This window comes from Heterodontus francisci, chromosome 47 (assembly GCF_036365525.1).
Source record: "Heterodontus francisci isolate sHetFra1 chromosome 47, sHetFra1.hap1, whole genome shotgun sequence".
NCBI classification, from domain to species: Eukaryota; Metazoa; Chordata; class Chondrichthyes; order Heterodontiformes; family Heterodontidae; genus Heterodontus; species Heterodontus francisci.
The window spans coordinates 14,046,638-14,063,515 of NC_090417.1; the positions used below are offsets into that span (position 1 = coordinate 14,046,638).

The 16,878-nt window shown below is 46.2% G+C and overlaps 1 protein-coding gene across 1 annotated transcript in view; it reads left to right on the top strand.

Annotated features, from left to right (window-relative positions):
• Positions 1–779: 779 nt before the first annotated feature.
• LOC137357161 (uncharacterized) overlaps positions 780–16,878 on the top strand; it is a 115,461-nt gene continuing 99,362 nt past the window's right edge. Inside the window, exons 1-7 of the mRNA XM_068023261.1 lie at positions 780–916; positions 4,094–4,213; positions 5,686–5,880; positions 7,884–8,089; positions 11,627–11,777; positions 12,657–12,760; positions 15,150–15,209. Coding sequence (XP_067879362.1) covers positions 4,206–4,213; positions 5,686–5,880; positions 7,884–8,089; positions 11,627–11,777; positions 12,657–12,760; positions 15,150–15,209 — 724 coding nt within the window. The 5' untranslated portion in view covers positions 780–916; positions 4,094–4,205. The remainder of the gene's footprint in view (positions 917–4,093; positions 4,214–5,685; positions 5,881–7,883; positions 8,090–11,626; positions 11,778–12,656; positions 12,761–15,149; positions 15,210–16,878) is intronic.

Consider the following 16,878-nt stretch of genomic DNA (forward strand, 5'->3'; position numbering starts at 1 on the left):
ACGTAGTCCTGGGCCTTGGAATGTGCCATGTAACATTCGGTCGTGGACAGCTCTTTGCGCTGGAAGACCAGCAAGTTTCGGGCAGACCAAAGGGCCGTCTTTCACCGAATTGATAGTCCTCCAGCAGCAGTTGAAGTTTGTCTCGGTGTGCGTCCCTGGGAACAGCCCGTGGAGCACAGACTCCTGTGTCACAGAGCTGCTTGGGATGAACCTCGACAAGAACCACTGCATCTCTTTCCACACCTGCTTTGCAAAGACACATTCCAGAAGGAGGTGGGCAACCGTCTCTTCCCCACCACAGCCAACCCGAGGGCATTGTCCGGAGGGGGTGAGACTTCGGGCGTGCAGGAAGGATGTGACGGGGAGGGCTCTTCCCACCACCAGCCAAGCTACAAGTGGAGTGTTGTCAAGTACTCGCACCGCCCGAACTCTCCACTCCTTTGAAACGCTCCTTAAAATCTACCTCTGACATCTTTTGGTCCTCTATCCTAATATCTCCTCCTGTGGTTTTCCTGCATTAAAGGCACTGTATGCATGCAAGTTGATGTAGTAACAGCCCAGAAACACTGTAAGGGGCAATTGGTGCTGGTGCAATTGTAAAAAAAAAATCAGTAAGGAGCAAAAGAAAAGGTGACTATTGAAATAGGTTTGGAAGTTGTCAGTGCAAACGTGGCCTCTTGAGTCATGACCAAGAAGAACTACAACTTCCACAGTGCATCGCGGATGACGACGCATGCGCACCGCCGTGCCGGCGAACCAACAAACGACAGTGTCGCGAAGTGTGGTGAAAAAAACATTTCAGTTGCCGCGGAGGCAGCCAAGGCGGAGATGGCGTTAACCGGTGTTGAATTTTCATTTTCTTCCTTTTGTTTCTGTTCCTGGTGACAGGATCGTCCACCCCTCACAACATGACAGGGTAAGTCCGGACCCTCGGTGAGGGCGACGACCGAAAATATTAGTTGATGTTTTTGTTCCCCCCCCCCCCACGGCCTGACAATCGCCGTCTCGCTCCCGTTTTCCACCGGCCCGGCCGTTGTGACGTCGCTGCTCGGGCTGATTGACCGGCCCGGCCAGCCAATCCGCACGGGGGTGGGGCGGGTCTGGCAGCGACGTATGCGGGCGTGGCCTATTCGGGTTGACGTCCCTGTTCGGACTGATTGATGGCCCGCGGGAGCCAATCTGCCCAGGGGTGAGGCGGGTCCAGCTCCTTGCTCTCAGGATGCTCCAGGTGGGCAGCCAGGTATTGAGGAAACTGAGACAAGCAGCACAGGTGAGAGCAGCAGCACTGAAGGTGAGTGGGGAGGGAAGGGTGACCTCTTGCAAAAGTCATGTCAGAAACATGTCAGGCGCAGTGGATAGCACCGCAGCCTCACAGCTCCAGCGACCCGGGTTCAATTCTGGCTACTGCCTGTGTGGAGTTTGCAAGTTCTCCCTGTGTCTGCGTGGGTTTTCTCCGGGTGCTCTGGTTTCCTCCCACATGCCAAAGACTTGCAGGGTGATAGGTTAATTGGCCATTATAAATTGCCCCTAGTATTGGTAGGTGGTAGAGAAATATAGGGACAGGTGGGGATGTGGTAGGAATATGGAATTAGTGTAGGATTAGTATAAATGGGAGGTTGATGGTCGGCACAGACTCGGTGGGCCGAAGGGCCTGTTTCAATGCTGTATCTCTCTAGACTAAACGTGACACAATTTGCAAAGAAAGATCTTGTGGGGCTTTGAAAGAAATACTAATTAGAATTAGTATTTTGCACAGCACATTTCAACAGCTCCTGACACAGGCAACTTGACTTTCCTACACTGATAAGGTAACTTGTGTGGGAAGGTGGATGACGTGGGCATGGTTCTTGATTTGCATCTGTCATCATGCTGACGTTGTAGTTAAGGAATGTGAAATACTGGGTAGGAGAGATAGAGTGAAAGATTCAGGGGTTTCGCAAGTTTGCAGGTAGGTAAATCACCAGCCCTGGAGTAAGTGTCTCCCAGGCTGCGAAGGGACGCAAAGGAGGAAATCATTTTCCAATTCTGTTTTTTTTTTCTTTGGCCTCCTTATCTCGAGAGACAGTGGGTAAGCACCTGGAGGTGGTCAGTGGTGTGTGGAGCAGTGCCTGGAGTGGCTAGAAAGGCCAATTCTACAGTGACAGACTCTTCAACAGGTGCTGCAGAAACATTTGTTTGTCAGGGCTGTTACACAGTTGGCTCTCCTTGCGCCTCTGTCTTTTTTCCTGCCAACTGCTAAGTCTCTTTGACTCGCCACGCTTTAGCCCCGCCTTTATGGCTGCCCGCCAGCTCTGGTGAACGCTGGCAACTGACTCCCACGACTTGTGATCAATGTCACAGGACTTCATGTCGCGTTTGCCGACATCTTTAAAGCGGAGACGTGGACGGCCGGTGGGTCTGATAGCAGTGGCAAGCTCGCTGTACAATGTGTCTTTGTATACTGCAGGCATTGTACTTGAGGGCTGCTGACCTTGTACCATTGTTTAAAAGGGGCAGACCGAATAATTACAGGCGAGTCAGCCCAACCTTGGTGGTGGGCAAATTATTGGAAAAAAATTCTGTGTGACAGTAGAAATCATCATTTAGAAAGACATGAATTAATCAATGACCGTCAACATGGATTTTCTCAGGGTAGGTCTTGTCCGATTAACTCGATTGAATTTGTTTTGAGGGCCGATGAGGGTAGCGCATTTGATGTCGTCTACGTGAATTTTATCAAGGTTTTTGACAAGGTCGCCTGTGAAAGGTTGCTCATAAAAGTGAAGGCCTGTGGGATCCAAGGGCAAGTGGCAAGTTGGATCCAAAGTTGGCTCATTGGCTGGAAACAAAGAGTAATGGTTGACAGGTGTTTTTGTGACTGGAAGGCTGTTTCCAGTGGGGTTATGCAGGGCTCAGTAGTAACAGCCTTGCTTTTGTGGTATATATTAATGATTTAGATTTAATTGTAGAGGGTGCCATTCAGTTTGCAGATGATGGAAAAATTGACTCTGTGGTTCCTCGTGAGAAAGAAGACTGTAGGAAGGTATCAATGTACTGGTCAGGTGGGCAGTTGAGTGGCAAAAGGTGTTTAACCTGGAGGAGTGTGAGGTAATGCATTTGGAGAGGACAAACAAGGCAAGGGAATACACAGCAACTGGCAGGATACTGAGAAGTATGGAGTGCATGTCCATAAGTCCCTTAAGGTTGCAGGACAGATAGGTAATGTGGTTAAGAAAGCATTTGCGATACTTCCTTGTATTTGCTGAGGCATAGAGCAGAGGACCAGGTAACTTATGCTCAAACTGTATAATCCTTTGACCGCAGCTGGAGTACTGCGTCCAGTTCTGGTCACCATATGACAAGAGGGACTTGAGAGGGTTCAGAGGAGCTTGCTGAGGATGTTGAATTTTCACCATGAGGAAAGATTGGATAGGCTGGGCTTGTTTTCTTTGCTGCAGAGGAGGCTAAGGGGAGATTTAATAGACGTGTATAAAATTATGAGGGGCTTAGATAGAGTGGAGAGGAAGGACCTATTTCCCTCAGGGGAGATGATGATAACCAGGAAGTATTGATTGAAAATAATGGGTGGAAGGATTGGAGGGAAGTTGAGGAGAAATGCTTTTCTCCGTGAGAGTCTGGAACTCTCTGCCTGAAAGAGGCAGAAATCCGACCACTTCTAAAAATCACTTGGAGATACTCTTCAAGCGCCGGAACTGGCATGGTGACTGGCCAAGAGCTGGATAGCTGCTTTTGATTCAGCACAGAGATGATGGGCTGAATGGCCACCATCTGTGGTATATATTTTCTCTGTTCCTAAGTGTCTATTTCCCGCTGCACTTCCCTCAATTCCCCATTGACGAGTGTTCTCCGTATATCATCTATATAAAATATGTACAAGAAGTAATTTACTCAGAAAAAGAATATTAAACCTTTTTTCCCTGTTGCTTACTGGGAAAGTGGACAGCGTGCTTTGACACTGACACGCAAGCTGAGTGGAAGCCAGCTATGTGAATATCTATGTAAGGTTCTGTCAAAGTGATACAGAAGAGATGTAGCTGCTTTAGCACCATACGGCAGGGTAATGCACTGATTCCCTTGTTCTTTGCTGGAATAGGAAGACAATGCCTTCTTGGCAGAAGTGTGTGCTGTGCTTGAAACCTCTTGGATTCCTTGAGTGCTGCTCATTGTTTTTTATCATCATCCCGTGATCAGAGCGGCTCTTCACCATGACAAGGTAAGGGAACTGGCTCAGTCCAAGTTCTGGGCAGGAACTCTGCACTGATGACCAAAAGTCATTGCTGTTGGGAAAGCGTGTGACACTCAAGACAGCAGGTTATCCTTGCTTAACGTATCGTTCGCTTTCCAGAGTATCATGACATCTATGACTACGTTTCTTTAAAAGGTAGACCTGGGTTAATTCAATCAGATGCAGTTAGGAGCACAGGAAATAGGAGCCGGAGTAGGCCATTCGGCCTCTCGAGCCTGCTCCGCCAATCAAACAGATCATGGCTGACCATCTCTATGCCATTTTTCCCATGCTATCCCCATTTCCCTTGCTGTCATTGGTATCCAGCTTTCCAATGATTTCTGTCTTGAACATGCTGAATGATTGAGCTTCCACAGCCTACTGGGGTGGAGAATTCCACAGATTCACCACCCTCTGAGTGAAGATATTCCTCCTCTTCTCAGTCTTAAATGGCATATACCTTATTCTGAGACTGTGTTCTCTTGTTCTCGACTCACCGGCTAGAGGAAACGAATGATCGACTTTCACTGTCTTGACAGCATGCTAGATTTTGCCTGTTTATCTGGTGGAATTGAATTCCAATTAAAACTAAGATCTGAAAGGCGAAGCCAGAACTTAAACAAGATCTGCATGCAATGTTGGCATTGTTTTTTGGCAAGTAGACTGATGCTAGTGTTCAGGTCTGTCCTTGGAATTTCTGTCAAACACAAGACAGACATGCATTTCTGTCACGCCTTTCATGCCTCAGGATGTTCCAAAGCACTTTCCAGCCAATGAAGTATTTTTTAAGTGTGCTGACTGTTGTAATGTAGGAAACATAGGAGCCAATTTGTGCACAGCAAGCTCCCACAAACAGTATTGTGATAAGGACTGGATGATCTCTCTTTTTTTAGTGTTGTTGGTTCTGGCGTAAATATGTTGAGGACACTGGGGAGAAATCCCCTGCTCTTGTTCAGTGCCATGGGATCTTCCATGTCCACCTGTGTAAGGGCAGACAGGGCCTCTGTTCAATGTCTCATTTCATAATGGCACCTCTAACAGTGCAGCACTCCCTCAGTTGTGCAGGGCAGTGTCAGCCTTGATTTTTGTGCTCAAGTCTCTGGAGGGGAACTTGAACCTGGAACCTGCTGACTCGGAGGTGAGATTGCGACTCACTGAGGATAGCTGATAATTCATATTTATCACCCTGTAACTTTGAAAGGTAGACTTGAGTTAGTTTAGTCAGTTGCAGTTAGGGCACTGTAGTGTGGTCATTAATACTAAAGTTGCTAATGCATGTTCTTGCAACAATGAACCCTCAGCTTGTCTTGACACTTCATGAGATAAATTGTGAAAAAGTGCCATTGTTGCACAATCACAAGCAAGGATTTGTCACTGGTGATGCTTGTGTGATCTGTGTTGCAATATTGCTGCACTTTTCTTGTTTTTTATCTTTGACTGTGAGCTTTTTTCTTCCATAGGTTCTGTATCTCCTGCTTATTCCCGGCTTCATGGCATTTCAGCTTGTCTCCTTCTGCCTGCCCACGTCCCCTGAACACCACCTTTCGTCAGTTGACGGCTCTTGCGTTACTCACTGTTGTCGTGTCTCTGCTGTATGTGCTGCTGGTCTTGGATCGGAATCGATGGGGACGTTTGTACCAGGACAGAGGAGACAGGTATCGGATGTACAGCTGCTTTATGTCACTTGGTTGCTCGGTATTGTTCTGTTAGCAATCCTCTGAACGGCCCCCAGTGTGGTTTTCTGTCTGTCTGTTCATTTTCCCCAGATCCTCACTGTGTTAAAGCCGACCCTCACACAACACTGTCCCGTTTGAATTGAAATCCACCCAGACTGTGGAACTCATTTCCACTCCTGCCCCACTCGTCCCCGACACCTCTCAATCCTGTTCCCTTCCAGCACCATCTATCGCACTTTCAAAGCTCAACTGATACAGCACCTGTCACAACACCAGGATGTCAGAAAGCCAGTGAAGTACTTCTTGGGAGTGTCGTCACTGTTGTACTGTTGGAAAGGCGGCAGCCAGTTTGCACGCACCAAGCTCTCTCAAACAGCCATGTGGTCATGGCTAGATAATCTGTTTTGGTGACGTTGATTGAGGGATACATTTTGGTCAGGGCACTGGGAATAACTGCTCTACTGTGCCTCGAAATAGTGCCGTGGAGCTTTTTCTGCCCATCTGAGAGGGCAGACGGGCCTGGGCTGTTCCTTCATTATCGCTGGAACTCCCCGTCTAAAAGCAGCATGGAGCATCTTCACCACATGGACTGCAACCTTTAAAGAAGGCAGCTCACCACCACCTTCTCAAGGTCACTTCGGGGTGGGCAATAAATGCTGGCCTGGCCAGGTGCCGCACACATCCTTTCAATGAATATCATCCACATATCAATCACACTTTTTATTACTGACATGCCTGCATTTAGCATCCATCTCTAGTTTCCCTGAGAACAGCATTCGGAGTCTACTACATCGTGTGGGACTGCACTTGCATGCGTGTTCAGCCGCATCCAGTTCGCTGGTTAGCTTCCCCTGAGGACATTGGTGAGCCAGCTGGCTTCTTTGCAACAATCTGGAGGCTTCCATGGCCATTATTCTGTCAATGCTAAGCCACAAGTGCTGAGATGTATTGTCTGACTTTGAGTCTCGCAAAGTGGCATGTTGGGATTTGAACTCCTGACCTCTCGATTACTCGGACACAACTGGAAAACACACTGTGTGGGTTTTTTTGCTACTTATTGGTAAACAGGAAATGGCCCCTCTCTTTACCACTGGTTTCAGAATTGAAGTGAAATAACACAACACTGCAATTAAAAACAGAAAATGCCAAAGGTGTGTTGCTGTAGTCCATGGTAAGGGAAATGGTGGGTTACTTGTCACAGTTAAGACTTTTGACCAGGACAGCTTCCTTTTCAGTTCTACAGATGTTGCAGATATGAGACAAAGGGCCTGAACTTGCTCAATGTGACCTTAGCACATGGTGACAGAGAAAGGAATTTCAAACCAACATCTCTCAGTGGCAGTGATGTTTTGAACTTTGAGGTTCCATTCCGTTGAAATACCCATCGGCCTCTTTATCTCTGTCTTCATCTTTGAGACATCCCTTCAAACCTCTAGACGTGACTGTTCCTTTGGTCTCCTGGCTGGCTTCCCAACCTGAACCCTTCGTAAACATGAGCTCATTGAAAACTCTGCTTCCCGAATCCGAACTCTAACACAGTCCCCTTGCTGACCGACATGGATTCCCATTCTGGCAACACCTCAACTTGAAGAATGGTCATCCAAGATTTCCCATTCCTCAGATGGCCTTGCCCCTCACTATCTCTGTAACCTCCTGCAGCCTGACAACTCTCTGAGATCACTGCATTCTTCCAGTGCTGGTTCTCCCATTGTTGTCGCTCCACCATTGGTGGCAGTGCCTCCAGCTGCCTGGGCCCTAACCTCTGGAATTCCCTTCTTCAACTTCTCCACCCCTCTCCCCTGTTTGAAAGCACTCCTTAAAATCTTCCTCTTTGACCAAACTTTTAGTAACCTGTCCTGACATTTCTTAATGTGGTTCGGTCTCACATGTTGACTCATCGTACTCCAGTGAAATGTCTGGGGATGTTTTGCACTATATAAGTGCAAGCTGTTGTTTGACCATTCTCTTCCTCCTCTTTACAGGTACTTGACCAAATTGCGAGACATGGAGGCCACTGATATAAACAACCCTTATTTAAACTATGGCATTGTGGTAGATTGTGGAAGCAGTGGCTCAAGGCTCTTTGTGTACTGCTGGCCGAGACACAATGGGAATCCACACGATCTGCTTGATATCAGACAGATGAGGGGCAGGAACAGACAGCCTGTTGTGATGAAGATCAAACCAGGTGAGTCTCCCCACTGTAAGTCAATTGAAATCATTGTTTCCAATGTTCGAGTGAAGAATAGTTTTTTTTTAGATTAGAGATACAGCACTGAAACAGGCCCTTCGGCCCACCGAGTCTGTGCCGAACATCAACCACCCATTTATACTAATCCTACACTAATCCCATATTCCTACCAAACATCCCCACCTATCCCTATATTTCCCTACCACCTACCTATACTAGTGACAATTTATAATGGCCAATTTACCTATCAACCTGCAAGTCTTTTGGCTTGTGGGAGGAAACCGGAGCACCCGGAGAAAACCCACGCAGACACAGGGAGAACTTGAAAACTCCACACAGGCAGTACCCGGAATTGAACCCGGGTCCTTGGAGCTGTGAGGCTGCGGTGCTAACCACTGCGCCACTGTGCCGCCCACCCCTTGTAACCTCCCATTTTAAAATCAGTACCCCTTCTGTGAGCTGCAGTCTGACTTAACTGCAGTCTAACTGCAGTTAGACAAACGAACTTGGGAGACTAATTATGGTCTCGATTGGGGGGAGAAAAGAAGTGTGCTGTAAAGGCCGGCTCGGGTCTACAAATGAAACCCGACCCGAGCCCGACAGAACCACATCCGACCCGGCCCGAGTCCTTTGCATTTTTTCCCGCACCAGACCTGGCCACGTACCGGACGTGGTGAGCCGAAGATTGTTAGCATAGAAGTTAGTGATTGTTTGGTCACGAGTTAAACAGAAACCCATGGAGTTGTTCCCAGACAGGTTGTGCCAAACTATACCAGTATCTGTATTGCTTAAAATAAACACAGCAATTGCCCGAAGGCTCAGAAAATATCCTGAAACATTACCTCGACTCCTGCTTGCTGCAAGTTTATCTAGTGAGCAGCTGAGATGCAGAGACCAGGAAGGTCTTGAGTGATTAATTATTATAAAATATACATTCCTGTATTGAAGAGGTTGTGCTCTCCCTTCAATGGAATCGCTCACTGCAGAGTAGTGCAGAGTGTTGTCCTGCCTTGACGTCCTGGCTGTCATTGTGTCCAACCTGAGCCCGAATGCCGGACCCGGAAGAGTGACCCGACCCAGACCCAACACGTCGTCGTGTTGGGGTCGGGTACCCATGCTCTCATGTGCTGTTTAAATATGTGCATGGTGAGAGGTTATGCTGGAGTAGATGGAGAGGAACTATACCCTCTGGTGTGTGAGCCAGTAACCTGAGGTCAGAGATTTTAAAATCACTGACTAAAGGTCTCGAGGGGAGATGAGGACTTCTGTTACTCAGTTGCTGGGATGTGGAAAGCTTGACCTGAAAATGTAGTGGAAGCAGATTCCATAGAAAGTTTCAAAAGCAACTTGGACTCGCACTTAAGGATGAGGAGTTTCAAGGGTTACAGATAATAAGTGTGAGATTGCTCTTTTGAAAAGCCAGCACAAGAGGCTGAATGGCCTTTGTCTGTGCTGTTAGTTTCTCTGCTGCAGGGACTCAATTAGAAAAACTGATCAGTCAATTAAAGAGCTATTTGGAGAGTGGTGAAAAGTTTAGCCTTGATTAATAGGCACTTTCTGACTACATTACATGAAGAGTATCGCTGAGGGCAAACAGATTGATTTCCTTGTTTCCATGCTTTTAGCATTATGCCAGTAAAGTTAAGAGAGAGAAGGCATTTGGACCATTAAATAACATTCAGACTGTCCAGCTGAATTCCAACTATATTCCCCCCCCCTTTCCTCTCCTGAATATGTTGGTTCTTGCTGAGGTATCACATTGTTTATTTTCTGTGAGGCAAGACTGGGAATATTTGCGGACTGTTTGGCTCTAGGGGGCATCACAGTTGCGTCCTCACAGCCAAATTGGCAGCAGTCATCATTGCAATTGAGGGGTCGTTTGGGGAACTCTGGCTGTTTTCTTCTCGCCTAGACTGCCGGCACCAGCTGTGCTCATTGAGCATCAGCGTTGAATCCAACCTGGGAGGTCCTGGTCTCTGAAAACGTGAACTGTTCCCGCTGCACGTCCTGTTACCTCCTTCCATTCACTACCTGCTCAGTTTTCTCCAGAAAAGAGAATGCTAACCCATGAGCTGTTTGAGGTCTTCAAAGTTCGGAAAGGGTTTGATAGGGTAGACATGGAGAATGTAGGAACAGGAGTAGGCCATTCAGCCCATCGAGCCTGCCCCACCATTCAGTATGATCATGGCTGATCATCTATTTCAGTGCCTTTTCCCTCTCTTTCCCCATATCCCTTTATGTCATTTGTATTTAGAAATCTGTCAATCTCTGCTTTAAACATCCTCAATGACTGAGCTTCCACAGCCCACTGGGGTAGAGAATTCCAAAGATTCACAACCCTCTGAGTCAAGACATTTCTCCTCATGTCAGTCCGAAGTGGCTTCCCCCTTACTTTGAAATTGTGTTCCCTGGTTCTAGACTCCCCAACCAGGGGAAACATCTTAGTTGCATCTGCCCTGTCTGTCCCTTAAAGTATTTTGTAGGTTTCAATGACATCACCTCTCATTCTTCGAAACACTAGAGAATACAGGCCCAGTTTCCCCAATCTCTTCACAGGACAGTCCTGCCATCCCGGGAACAAGATATCTCTGTTTTCGGGGCAGACCAAAACTCGGGGCCCGAAGTATAAGGTAGTCACTAATAAAATCAGCAATGAATTCAGGAGAAGCTTCTTTACCCAGTGGGTGGTGAGAATGTGGAACTTGCTTCCACGGGGAGTGGCTGAGGTGAGCAGATGCCTTTGACAGGAAGCTAGATAAACTGCTGAGGGTGAAGGGACCAGAAGCTTCTGCTGATAAGGTGGGATGAAAATGGCTGGAGGAGGTTCCTGTGCATAGCATGCATCACTGGGGTCAAGTGGCCTGCTTCTTGCTGTATATTCTATGGAGGTTTCTTCTTCAGTCTTCGTTGGGAAACCAAGCAGTGCTGTTTGCAAGAAATCCGCCACACAACATCGCCTGTGATCTGCTGTAAGAGTTGAATAATGATGTGAAACCTGCTCCATTTAGTGGCGGTTTCTTTTCAACTCACAGCCTTCCTGCTCACCCAGCCGGAGCATCCGAGAATGGTACAGCATGGCAGTTGGCCGTGCATCCTCTCCTTGTCCCAGATCCTGCTTGCACTTCATATTTGTGCTGGCAGAACATCAACCTTTTTAACAATCCTGGCTCAGATCACTCTCATCATAAGATGCAAAATCTTTACGTTTTGAAAAGAATATTCTGGCATCATTCCAGTGGTTCATTGCAATCAGGACATGTACAATGCTGAAAAATATTGTTTAAAATGTCCCGCCCACCGAGGTGTTTTCACATCTTTTACAATAGTTCAAGTCCAGAGTGTCGACTGAGTAAACTGCATCAGCCAACGAGATGGAGCTGGAGGGAGCACCGATGGCAGGACTCAGAGCAGACAGTCTATTTTACATCCAACAATGGCAAAAAGCTTCGAGCTGTAAATAATACATTATTCTCAGGCAGCAGATGCTGTGCTGAACTGTTTTTGTTTCATGTACCTTTCTGTTCCTCTCCACAGGTATTTCAGACTTAGCAACCACACCAGAAAAAGCTAGTGATTACTTGGCTCCTCTTCTGAATTTTGCTGCAGACCATATTCCACATTCGAAACACCGAGAGACTCCGTTATACATCCTGTGCACTGCAGGGATGAGGATTTTACCCGAAACGTAACTAACTTCCTTTGTTGTCTGAAACATTATTCCACTTGGTTGGGGTGACAGATTGAGACTTATGTGAAATGCAACGGTCGATGCCACAACCTGAGTGTTTCAGTGTTGATCTGTGATTGGCTTCCAATTCTCCCTGTTAACACATAGGCATCTGCAAGCCTTGAAATCTGTTCATTTCTAACACCACATCAAAGGCAATGGGAGCAACATGTACCTGTGCATTTGTAACTCTATTTTCCTGGCTCTCAGCCTTCCCTGGGTCCAGTAATGCTGGAATTGCAGGGGGGCACGTGGGAATGTCCTGTAAAATCTTGTGCTCATTCAGATGTTTTTTGGGGTTTTTGAACCTTGCATCAGCATTGCGTGTCTCCTGTTGGGCTGAAGCATGGGGTAATTGGGAGGCGACGTAGAAAGAATGGGGCAAAGCTACCTCTTGTCTGCCCTTAGCTCCAGAAGCTGGTCCCCTGTAACATTTCAGATTGTGAACAAAAGATTTCAAAGCTGTGCCATTGATCCACTGGCCACTTGATTGAACCAGACTGAATGAGAGATGTTGAGTGGGTGTTGGCTGCACCATTCAACAAACTCACCCATGGTTGTGATCTGGCGATGCCTGTTGAAAAGTGCCCTGGGTAGGTTGGGCAAGCACGAAACTGGACTCAACTGTGATGCCTCTACAGTCCAATCGCCTGCCAGTAGCCATTGTCTGCACTGTGATTAGTCACTGAGGCATACTTGACAGAGGCCTATTGAGATATGCCCTTGTCTGAGTCATGTAGTGAGGGGTAGCAGGGAACATTGTGATTTCTATCTATCACGGTGCGAATAACTTCAATCTGCGTGAGTATTGACCGCATGTTCACTTGTGTTTGACAGCCAGCAGAATGCCATTCTTGAAGACCTCCGGACAGATATTCCACTGCACTTTGATTTCCTGTTTGCAGACTCTCATGCAGAAGTAATTTCAGGCAAACAAGAAGGTACGTGCTCTGCATTGACGGGAGCATGAGGTTGATGAGTCTGTCGACAAACGCGCTTTATGTTGTGCATTTCACATTGGGGTGAATATTAACGGTGCAGCCCGTGACGCTGGCAGTCAGCCTGTTCTGTGTTGTTCGATCCAGTGCTTTGTTTCAACAAAATGAGTATTGACACCACCATGTCAGCGAATGAGCTCAAGGCTGGGCAGGGACTTGCAGCAAATGGTCTGTTTACTCAGCAAGCGGAGCCTATTTAAACAGAGTCTGTCCGAGTTACAGGAAAGAGACTATAGCAAAGCCTCCTGATTATTTCTCCAGCAAAATACAGCATTCCCTCTGAAAGGCGAGAATAGAATAACGTCTAGAAAAGAAAAATATTGTGATGAATCGTCAGCATGGATTTCAGGAGGCAAAATCTTGCTTGACCAACCTTGCTGCATTTTTTGAGAGAGTAGATAGTGGTAAAGTAGTAGATGTAATTTATCTGGGACTTTCAAAAGGCCTTCGATCATAGCTGCTGCATCATAGACTGATGAATAATGTGCAGTCGGAGACAAGTGGGCAGATGGATTGCTAGCTGGCTTCAAGACAGAAAGCAGAGAGTGGGAGCAAAGTGTAGTTATTAGAGTGGCAGAGGGTGGGAAGTGGTGTTGCGCAAGAATTAGTGCTGGGACCACGGCTGTTGACAATTTGTTCTGGACTTGGGAATCAAAAACACAATTTCTAAATTTGCAAGTGACACCAAATTGGGGTTGGGGGTGGGGGATGGGATTGTCTGAGGAGGACTGCAACAGATTACAGGAGGACATGAATAAAATTGCAGAAAGGGCAAGTCATTGGCAAATGAAATTCAACACATAAATGTGAGGTCGGAAGAATAGGGAGATCACTTAGTACTTGTAAGGTGAGAATCTAGCTGGGTGAGAGGAGCAAAGGGACCTCGAAATACTAATATCCCAATTCCTACAAGTTTCACCAGAGGTTGGCGAGGCCGTAAAAAAAAAAGAAACAAACGAGCACTTGACTTTATTTCTGGAGGGGTAGAATTGAAAAGTTGGGAAGTTATGCTCAAGCTGTATCAAACCTTGGTTAGGCCACACTTGAGAGGACTGTGTGCAGTTCTGGGCACCTACGTATCAAAAGGATATTGAGGCATTGAAGAGAAGATTTACAAGGATTAGAGCAGAAATGCGTGGGTATACGTAGCAGACACAGATGATCAGGCTGGGTGTCTTATCTCTTGATAAAAGTAGGCTGAGGGGTGATCTAATAGAGGTCACAGGATAAGGAAAAATGGGAGGTGGCTGGAGTGGAACATGAACGCCAGCCATGGACCTGTCATGTATCCTGTTAGTGGAAGATGGTAACATACATGAGTAAAGTCGAGCCCCGTCTCCAGGCATGGTTGACGGGAGAATTACTTAATCATCTGCATTCCAACCAGGACTTCTGGTGTCACCATGTGCAGCCGAGTGGCCAGATAATTGATCAGTTTGGGTTCCATCGTGTGTTTTTAAAGCTGTTTGGCAGTTAAGTGTGAGGGAGAAAGCAATTTCAGCCTCTCATGAGCCTTTCAACGCGATGCCTCTGGACAGACACGAGTAAAAGCTTTGTAACTCATGGGCCCAGTCTGAACCTTGTCCATCAGGAGTTGAATGGGCTGAAATGGGCATCTTGCAAGATAGTTTCCATGATGGGTGCAATCGGAAATCTGGGTAGAATTTGCTCCCATTTTGATTTGTGTTTTTTTTTGTCTAAAGTTCCCGTTCAATTGGGAACCTTTTTTAAAACATAATTTTTTCAAAAAAGAAACCTTTTGTTTGAAAGAAGATTTCTTAATGGCTTAAGGGTGATCACTTGGTGCAGTTTGATTAATACAGCTGAAAATGGGTTTATTACATAACATCGGCCTTTTCAATCACAATGTCAGTCACTTTGAATTTCCCGATTTTTAAATGACTGAACATGAGTGGTAAAATATACAGAACTGCTTGCGAGTTATAGTCGTCAGTTCCTTGAGTAATTAAAAAAAAATGATATTCAGAACTTTTAAACTGAGCCATCTCGCGCCCAGAAGGAACTGCTTATTTTCTTTTTGCCTCCTTGAAGTCACAGCCGTGCACAGACTGAACGAGAGGCTGCTAGTTTGAAGTATGAGTGTGAATTCCCACCCATCGTTAACTCTTTCGGACAACTTCCGTCCTCGTGTCAGCAACATTCACTGTCCAATTAGTTCACACATGTTGGTTGGAAACGTCAGTGACCCTTCACACTGGTTAATTTTGAACATTCTGGTCTGATTAGTATTTGATGTTGAGTATTTTTGCAACTAAATGCGTTTCAAATCTGAAGGAGTAATAATAACGTTCTTCAATTGAAATGGTTTCAGGAGTTTACGCTTGGATCGGAATCAACTTTGTCTTGGGACGATTTGACCACATCAGTGATGGTAAAAATTTATCTCTGCGTTGTAAAGATAGTGTGGAGCTAACTTATACCTGATGATATGTGTGATATGTTTTACTCTCGACTTGCTGTTCTGGTTATAATGCCGCAATTAGTAGTTTTAGCCTTGGCTGATCCCTTGATTCATAGAATGTATTTTGGCTCCTTGTTACATCATGAGTTAAGTTGTCACAGAATAGGGCTGGACCCATTGCTCAGCAAGTTTACCGCATGAATAGCTGAGCCATAGATCCCTGGGGTGTCTGGTTTCGACCGGGCCGGGATACGGTTGGAGCACTGCTTTTGGCCTCAGTGTCGCAGGGTGACTGAAGAGGTAGTCATCAACAGCTTCCACTCCTGAAAACGTCTCTTCAGCAACCTATCCTGCAAGCGTGCGTGCGTAGCCATCGGAGGAGGTCCAGGATTATGGCTGTCTGTGGTTCACCCACCCCGCCCCCTGCAATAGTCAATACCCTGCCAGTACTTGATAATCACACAAGATCACACATCCAGGCACTGTTACCTGTGTTTCACAGGTTATATGAAAAATGGAGATATAACAAGTCAAATGAACTATAGACTGGCGAGCTTAATATTGGTGGCGGGATGAGGACAAGTTTACTCTTCGATGTAGTAGAAAAACATCGAGAAACCGTAAATATGATAGCATAGTCAGCTTGGATTTTATTTGGTATTTACAGCACAGAAACTGGCCATGCAGGCGTTGAGGCTTCACACCAGCCTCCTCCTGCTCTTCTTCATCTAACCCGATCAACAGATCCTTCTTGTCCCTGTCCCTCGTGTTTATCCAGCTTACCTTTAAATTAATCGATACTATTCACCTCAACCACTCCCTGTGGTAGTGAGTTCCACATTCTCATCACTCTCTGGGGAAAGAAGTTCTCCTGAATTCCCAGTTGGATTCATGAGTGACTATCTTATATTGATAGACCGTAGTTCATGCTTCCCCCACAAGTGGAAACATCTCTTATGTCTGTTGTATCAAACACTTGCATAATCTTGTAGACCCCTCAGTCTTTCATAGGGAAGCTCAGACTTGACCAAACTTACTGAATTCTTTGAAGAAGTAACAAAAAACTGTAGATCTGGGTCATGTAGTGCATGTAATATGTGTGGATTTTCAACGTCATTCGAAAAGGTACTGCATAAAAGACTGATGACTAATGTCAGAACCTGTGTCTGTGCTGCTGGCATGATGTAACCTGTCGCATTGGAATGAACGTCCGTTCACGTTGACCAGGTTGATTCCTGTTCAACTGACCGATGCTTGTGCTTTTCACAGTTCGGTGAGCCAATGTAGAGAAAACACATTGAAGATGAAACCAGCTTGTGACAATACGAGTACGAGTAACAAATGTATCACTGCTATTCCTTTGTCTGGTTGAAAGTTGGGCGTGTTCAAGTGCTTTTCTCTCTCTCGCAGATGACCGCCCATTGAGTGTAAATGTAGCCTAGGGATTCAGCATGAATAGAATCCTATGTTCAGTCTTCCAACGGAATTGTGATTGTCCAGCCATTCCAAGTTTCATTGGAAGTAATATGTGGACTCCTGGTGGGCACTGATGAAATGTTCAAAGTTTATTGGAAAGGGAAGTGTAGATGTTGTTCCGAGAGTGAATTTAGAAAGGACAGTCGACACACAAATTGCAAAA